General features: G+C 57.9%; 1 protein-coding gene across 1 annotated transcript in view; it reads right to left on the bottom strand.

Annotated features, from left to right (window-relative positions):
• The window catches only part of FGD2 (FYVE, RhoGEF and PH domain containing 2), an 8751-nt gene extending 1412 nt beyond the window's left edge, over positions 1–7339 (bottom strand). The window contains exons 1-13 of the mRNA XM_009334767.1: positions 7275–7339; positions 4906–5182; positions 4407–4481; positions 4151–4216; positions 3494–3642; positions 2926–3082; positions 2668–2806; positions 2058–2116; positions 1485–1631; positions 974–1066; positions 576–655; positions 466–496; positions 232–324 (exon numbers count right to left, since the gene is read on the bottom strand). Of these exons, the coding sequence (XP_009333042.1) occupies positions 232–324; positions 466–496; positions 576–655; positions 974–1066; positions 1485–1631; positions 2058–2116; positions 2668–2806; positions 2926–3082; positions 3494–3642; positions 4151–4216; positions 4407–4481; positions 4906–5182; positions 7275–7339 (1431 nt within the window). The remainder of the gene's footprint in view (positions 1–231; positions 325–465; positions 497–575; positions 656–973; positions 1067–1484; positions 1632–2057; positions 2117–2667; positions 2807–2925; positions 3083–3493; positions 3643–4150; positions 4217–4406; positions 4482–4905; positions 5183–7274) is intronic.
• Between the last annotated feature and the right edge of the window lie 582 nt (positions 7340–7921).

The following is a 7921-nucleotide window of genomic DNA, read 5'->3' as shown; positions in this document are numbered from 1 at the left end:
TCTGTCTGGGGGTGGAAGACGGCATCGCTGGGGCTGGCTAGCCGTGGTCCAGGTGGTCCCAGCCCCTCTGCTCTCACCTTTCTCCTCCCCAGCCCTTCCCCCTGTCTGCAGCCTTCCCCCCCAGCTCTGTTTAGCTAGGGAAACTGAGGCACAGCAAGGTGGGCTCTCCCTGAGCTTCCGTGCAGGGGGGTGCTGGAGGCAGGCAAGGCATGGGGAGGGCAGGGGGGTTACCTTCAACGCAGGGGTGCCTGTCTCCAGTCCATGCACTGCTGTCTTAAAGGTCTCACTCCTCTTCTCCTTCCTGTCAATAGCATCTCGGAAGGCCTAGAGGGGAAGGCAGGGCTGGAGGGGCAGTTGGGGGGGGCTGCCCCTGACACAGGCAGCAGGGGATCAGCCCGGTTTGAGGCCCAGGCATCCAAGCTGGGGTGACTGAGATGTGCCACCCCTCCCAGCACTCAGTGGTACCTTGATCCAGGCGTTCATCTCCTCCTCAGACCTGGTACAAAATGGGAGATGAATGAGCTGGCGTCCCTCCTCCTCGAGAGGGTCTGCAGGACTGTCGCCCTTCCCCTTACCTAGCTTGCAGCTCCAGCGTCCGCTGCTTTCCCGAGACCAGAAAGGTGTGAGGGAACTGTGTGTCGTTCAGCTCCCGCACCTGAGAGAGACCGAAGAAAGGATGTGGAGCAGCTGAACCCACATGCAGCGCACAGGGACCTTCCTCCGTGATGTGGGGGACAGGGAAGGGCACAAGCCCTTCGGCCCCTCAAATCCTACACGCACGAGGTTGCATTGCAACCTCACAGGATCAGAGCCTATCAACCATTCCTCCTCATCCACAAAGTCACCCCTGACTCCAGCTCCTCCCTCCTTTCTGAGGAAGCGTGGGGCAGCAGCCACATTGCACACCAGAGCAGGGTGCATTTTAGGGGAGCCAGGGTCTGGGGGAAGCACAAAGACAAGGTGCCTGTCTGACCTTCATGCCGTCCACATTGATGCGGAGGTGGACCTGGAACTCAGCGCCCACCTGGATGACCTTGGGCACGCAGTACAGCAGCATGTTGTTGAACTGGGCAGGGGGGAGGAGGAAGAGGAGAGGATTGGTTGGAGCCCAGCACCTGCCTGCTCAGAGCTGGGGGCTTCCCCGAGATCTAGGGTCCTTCACTCCCCTGGGGCTGAGCTGGTCCTTGGGAAGAATCCAGCCTAAAAAGGGACTGCTTCTACCCCAGCCCTCTCCCACCCTACAAAGGCAAAGCACTCTTGGAGTGTGACATCCCCCAAGGGCTGCCGTGCCCAGGGGATGAGCAGGTTCCCAACCACGTCCTATACAGGGTGCCCTGCACCGAGGGGCTCAAACCCCCCAGCTCTGAATTCATCCCCTCTGTGCAGAGATGACCCAGCAACACCCCGTCCAGGCTGTGCTGCCCCTCTCCCCATTCCTATCCTATCTGCTCCCTGCCCCTTCCCCTGGGCATCCCAGCTCCCACCAGGAACAGGTACTTCTCCGATGTGCTGTTGTTGCGGGTGGAGACTTTTTGGATTGGCCCCTCCTTGATCAGCTCGTTGGAGGGATCCACGATATCGTCCTCGAGGCCCAGCCGCTGATAGACTGCCCAGAGGTTCTGCAGCCGTTCCTGGGGGAGGCAGAGGGACCTGTTTCTGTGGGGAGCTGAGCAGCCACAACTTTGTCACACCTAGGTCCCCTCCATCCCCCACCTCCCACGCCAGCTGCTGAGTACCGGGAGAGGTGGCACAGCTCTCTCACCCCAGACTGATCTTTGAGAGTAGCTCCCAGCCTCGAAACAGCCGGTCACATCACGGCTGATGTTGTAAACATGACTTCCCCAGGCTCGGGGCGACGGGAACAGGCATTAAGAGCAGGGTCTAACCTCCTCTGCCGAACCCACAGTCTCACCTCCTCGGCGGAACCCACAGTGCTCCTGTCCCGTTCAGGGCAGGGCTGTGCTCCACTGAGTCAAATGGCAATGAGGCCATGAGGAAATCTGGCAAATCACCATGCCGTGAGCCACAAAGCACTGCCAGCTGGGACAGGCACTCACCATCTCGGCGATAGCTGCGTTTGAGTGCTTGGCCACCATAAAAATCATCTCCAGGGCCTCTGCAATGAGAAGAGAAAGAGAGGAGGGTTAAACGCTTGCTAGGGAGCTGTGGGAGAAAACCCCCGAGTCTCTCCCTCATGGGGAGCCACGTGTGTGGTGGCTGCTGCCCTCCGCTGGACACAACCTGAATGGCCCTGAACGCTGTGCAAGCGTCTGCGTCCGGCTGGACTGTGCGGTGTGGCGTGGTCGGGTCCTGGGGGCACAGATAGCCGGCTCATTTATCACTCCATCCCAGCAGGACTGGGAGCTGCTGTGATCTGTAGGGGTCTGATAGCTCCCCTGGTCACCGCAGGTCTCCCTGGGGGATGCGCCGGAGGGACCATCCTTATCCTGAAACACCACCCACCTTCCCCGCTGACCCCATAGACCCTGAAAGGGCAGATTAATCCCTCTCTCTGCTAGAAAAGGGTCAGACTGAGAGGTTTATCCAAGGGCACAGCTGGAGAGAATCCAGGTATCCTGATGCCCGTGTACAACATTGGGGGTTGTTATCCCCTACAAACCCACCCTGCCACTCCCCACCGCAGGGAGAGCCAGACGGAGCCCTTACTCTCTGCATCATCCCGGTCTGGGGACTCGGGTGGCAGTTTTCGGACATAATCCTTCAGGAGGAGTTCGTAGCGCGGAATCCTCTGCACAGGTTCCAGCATGTGGTGCTGCAGCGTTAGGTTAGCGCAGACCTTCCTCTTCTGGGGAGAGACACCGTGCACGGAGAGAGAAACAGTGACCAAGGCAGCTCCCACCCTCCGCTTGCGGGGAGATTTTGGGGAGCGTTGCTGCGGTCCCCCACCCTGCTGTGCCCCATTACCTGGATGTCAGCAATGAGCTCCTGGAAGGGCGGGGATTTCTCTGACCAGACGGTGATGAGCTCCACGGCCTTGTCGAAGTTCTTTACATATTCGCCGTACATCTTGAGGAACGGCGCAAGCTTCTGGATCACATCCCCGATCCGCGGGTTGCAGCTCCTGTGGGAGGGAACCGCAGACGGGCAGCTTCCTCAGTCCAGCGGGGCAGACAGACAGCGAGGGATAAAGTGAAGGGGCGGCTTGTGCACGGTGGAGGACACGAATTTTACCACTGCGACCTGCTACATCCCCATACAACTTCCCGCTCTCCAGAATGGGAATGTCTCCAGCTTGCAGCCATCCTGGGCCATTCATGCCTGGACACACACCTAAACCACCTGAGATGTCACCCCCTTTTTTAGAAATACCCTGATGTGGGCTGGACCGTTTTAAGGAAGTGCTTTCCAGCACAAAGACATTTGGAGCAAAACAGGCTGAGCTCCCTGGTCCTGTTGGGAGACCAAATTCATCACCGCTCCCCCATTCTGGCACAGCAACCCAGGCGTCCTGCCCTCCCCTCCTGCAGCTCACCAATCCTCCATGCGCTTCTGCAGCTCTGGCAGGAAGAACTTGGCGTGGAACTGGTAGATGGAAGAGATGTTAGAGAAGATCATTTTCACCACCTCCTCTGGGACTGTCTTCCCATTTTTGGCTTCTTTCATCAACTCTGTATAGAATATCTGGAAGACAGAAGGGGTGAATAAAAAGGGTCAGGAAGGGGCTTGAGGACCCCATTCCCTCCCTGAGACTGGCACATTGCCCAGTGAAAATTCCTGACTCTGAGCAGGAGGGAAATCCCAGGCCCCAGGGGAGAAGCAGGAGGGATGGAAGGCTTTGCTGGGACAAAGGTGCTCCTTGGAGGTGAGTGGTGTAGGAAAGGCAAAGGCCAGACCCATTCTCTGGCCATGAAGACCAGCAGCCCAGCATGGCTCTCATCTGTACAGCTTCATTCTCTCCAAAACCTCCAGGAAACAGTCCCTGGCCTGTGCATACCCTGAACTGAGCCCAGGCACTGCCACAGGGTCCGAGTCCAGGCCAAGGAGCACAGGAAAATTGGTGAGTGTAGAGCCGCGTCGTGGTCCTGCCTGGTTTGTTAGCATGGGGTGGCCGAGCTGTGCTGGTGGGGGTAGGTGGCAGCAGGGCTATCTCTTCCCAGACTTGCGTGGGCCCCTCTGCTCCCCAGCTCACCTGGTCGAGAAGATGGAGTCGGTTGACGTAAGCCTGCTCTGTCTCCAGTAGCTCCAGAGCGATTTTCTTTTCCTCTGGTTCCTGCATGGGGAGAAGGGCTCAATCTCATGTGCTGCAACGCAAGCTTTCCCCACCAGCCCGAGGGGATGCAGCTCTGTTCCCCAGTGTTCACAGCCCACATCAAACTGGACCTCGCTCCGGGTGAGGGCAAAAGAAGGACCTCAACAAAGCACGTGGTAAAAACGAGGGTGAAAACAAAGCATTTTTGGGGCTGTCGGGAAGTCTGGCTCACGTCCTCCGAGGTCAACCCTTTCTCTGTGCCTGTTTCTCCCTGAGCAATACAGGGCTAGCGATCCCGAGAAGTGGGGCAGGGTGGGGCGGGTTAACCCCATGGTCTGCAATTGCACCAAGGCCTCCGAATGCAGTCCTGCAGAAACGCGTCTGCAGTCAGCAAAGGGCAACACGAGGATGCCCTGGGATGGACCTGGCTGGGCCCACCTGTGCATCTGACCCCCAGGGCATAGTTATATCGGAGCTGGAAGAGACAAGGTCTGCTTAGATCTATCTGACTATGGGGAATTGGTGCCCGAAGCATCGGGGAAGTTGCCACTTCTCTGCAACCCCACGCACCGGCCCTTGCAGGACAGGGGACTTGCTCAGGTCCAGTAGAGACCTCAGCTCAGATCCAGCCGACGCGACTCCCTGCCTGAGCGTGGGCACCTGCCACCCTCCTCTGAGCCGCCTCCAGAGCTTACCTCGCTGCCAGGCTCGAGGCCTGGGTCCTGCTGCCTCCTCCAGTTGTCCCCACTGATCTTGTGTCGGAAAGAACGTAGGCATTTGAAGCTGAGCCCCCGCTGACCCTGCTGTTCCTCCTCTTCCTCCCCCTCATTCTCCTGCTCCGCTTGGTGCCTGGCAGCCATCTGGGAGAGGCTTTGGCTGGCAGGGGACGCTGGAAGCTGCTGGGGCTGGCTGGTTGCAGGAGTAATCTGGCCGTGTGGAGCCTGCTTGTCCCACCAGGCAAATTTGCCAGCCCTGCCACGGAGGAATCGGCGTGATCAGCTCACCCATTCCCCCAGCACAGCACGGCCGACCCAGCTCCCGGGCCCAGGTTAAAGCCACGGTCCTCGAGCGAAGGCGATAAGACACAGCAGCACCCCAGCGCTGATGCTGCTTTGCTCCACTACAACCCTGCTGATACCAGGGTCTGAAAGCCCACACATCCTCCAAGGGGGCCAGGATCCAGCCTCTCCTCTCCCAGTGCCTCCCGCTGATGTGGTCAGTCCCTGTCTTGCTCTAGAAAAGCACGACTCTGCCATTTATCCCACCCACAGCCATTTAGTTCTCGAAGAGTAGCCCTGCCCTTTGCGGTGCTGGCACAGCTCTGGCTTTCTGCCCACTGCCACCGCGGAGCCAAAGCGGGGAGCCAGCAGCCTTGGGCACGAGGCTTTAACAGCCAAATAGCCAAGAGGTGTCAGCCAAGAGGAGGCTTTGTGTAGGTGGATTTGCAGAAGGGTAGTTTTTTGGTGGTTTTCTCTCTTCCCTTTTCTGGCAAAGACAAGGAAAACAGGTCCAGAGCAGGCATGGGGGAGAAGCCACACAGGGCACAGGCCGTGAAGTTGACAGCAAGTGAGTTTGTCATCCGGGAGCTGGTCCCTGTGGTAAATTGCTCTGGGCAGAAACTGGAAAGACATCCACCGGTAGCCTGCAGACAGGAGTGGGATGAGGAGGAGGAGGGGAAAACCGGGACGAAACTGGACATAAAACTGCAAAGTTGAGGATAGGAGATGACCTGAGTGGCAGACACTCATCTGAAGAGGATAACGGGTCCATCCCCACGCTGATAAGCACACATCTGTGAGCTCGGGAGTGCATCCACAGCCATGCACGCATCTCCTCCTGTCCATGGGGGCAGGCATAACACTTCACGTGACAGAGAGGCTTCATCCGTCCCTTCTGGTGCCTCCCAGACCTGTGCCAGCCTAAACCCACTGCCGAGATCTGACAGGGAGCTTCTCTCTTTCTGTTTGTGCTGACTTGGGCTAAACTGTTTTCTGTTCCAGAAAACTCGTTCCCAGGTTCCTCAGGTTCCTCTGAAAGTCGTAAGTTACTTTTATTTCCTCTAAATCAAACTCACGCTTCTCGATAAACAACAAACACATCACAGCAGCAAAATGGAGGCAGATCAAACACCACGAACGGTTCCAACACAACAACATCACAGGCCAAATTTCACCTGTGGGACCATGGGGACAACCACGCTGCTCCGGAGCCATCCAGAGCACAAAGACCGGGGCAAAGCACGCAGCGGAGATGCAGGCAAAGTTTCCGGAGCAGAAGGAAATCTCATGCCTGACCACCTTTAGGAAGTGCTGCAAAACTCATCTGCCCAACCACCCAGCCCCATTAAGGCTCACTGAGAACACCTCACTGATACAAGGAAAGGTAAGATTCAGTATCCCGATTCAACAGATGGGGAAAACTGAGGCACGGATCACAACGATGACTCACCCCGAACCTCAGAATTACTTCTACACCAGGGGCAAGGCAGATCCCCTTGCTCCGACCCTGGCACACGCTGTCTGTGGGTCCCAGCTCATGCTCCAAGTGAAGGCGCTGTTTTACAGGGCTGCCACGCAGCCCAAAAGGAACTTGCTCTCCCCCTTAACATGGTTCTTTCTCTTCTCTTTTCCTAGGAGCCATATCATTGCAAACACTGGATAGTCTAAGGCTGGTGCCTGAGGCTCAGATCCTCCCAGATGCTCGAGCAGTTAATTCCCAGTGAAGACCCCTGCCTACGTATTTGCAAACCAAACTCCTTTTCCCCAGCAGCAGGAGAAAAAGCCTTCACCAGCCAGGCTGACTGCAAAAGCGCTGTGTGCGGAGGGAACAAGCATGCCACAACCTAACCCTGAGCCAGGCACAGAAACCTCCAGCAAAGTCACATCCCACTGAGGTTTTCAGATTTCTGTCCATGACCCGCAGCAGGAGGAAGACACTAGGGCAGATCACCTAGTTATCTTCTCCACGGCCTCCAAACCACCTCCACAGCGGGTTTCTTCCTTCCAAAACCCATGCCACGTGGAGCCCTAACACACCCGCAGCGCCCAGGACGCTCCCTCCTTACCAGTGCTCTTCAAACACAGCCACCAGATTCAACACGCTCCGTTGATTATCGGCCTCTCCCTCCATGGCACTGGCTGGACCCGCCGGGAGCGGGTCCCGGGTGTAAAGGAGCTGCAGGGGCGGGTGCTGATGGCTGCGGCTCCCTTCTTCTCTTCCCCCTCTCTGCTTCGAGGTGTTTCTGGGACCCTGGATGTTGTTTAGGGAGGAGGATTTGCACAAGGCAAAGACCATCTGCTGTCCTTCTTTCTGTGACAGGAGAGCTTGTCTCTGGGTTGGCCTCAAAAGGAAAAGGAAAGAGGAAGCGCAGCAGGTTGCAAGTAGGAGAAACGCTGAGAAAACACTGGGAACGTGTTCATTTTGGAGGGACCTTGCCGTCTGCCCCAAACTGGCGGCATAACCAAGCCCAGAGCAGCAGCAGGGACGGTGCGAGGGCCCAAGCTGGGCAGGAGGCCTGACCTGCTGCACGCGCCTGCCTGCTGGGAGCCCCCAGCAATGGGGTGGGCTGCGCCCCACCACGCGTTGGGGCCCGGGGTGCCCCTCGCGGGCTGCGCGCGAGGCTGAACAGTCGTGCGGCTAGGAGGGGCCGTGCATGGCCTGGAAGGGACCTGCTGTGAAGGAGGGAGGGAACGGGTGAGAGGCTTGCCAGCC

The sequence above is a fragment of the Pygoscelis adeliae genome, unplaced genomic scaffold (genome assembly GCF_000699105.1).
Source record: "Pygoscelis adeliae isolate BGI_AS28 unplaced genomic scaffold, ASM69910v1 Scaffold482, whole genome shotgun sequence".
Taxonomy (NCBI): Eukaryota; Metazoa; Chordata; class Aves; order Sphenisciformes; family Spheniscidae; genus Pygoscelis; species Pygoscelis adeliae.
Note: the sequence above shows the minus strand (reverse complement) of the source record. Positions and strands in the feature narration are given on the sequence as shown.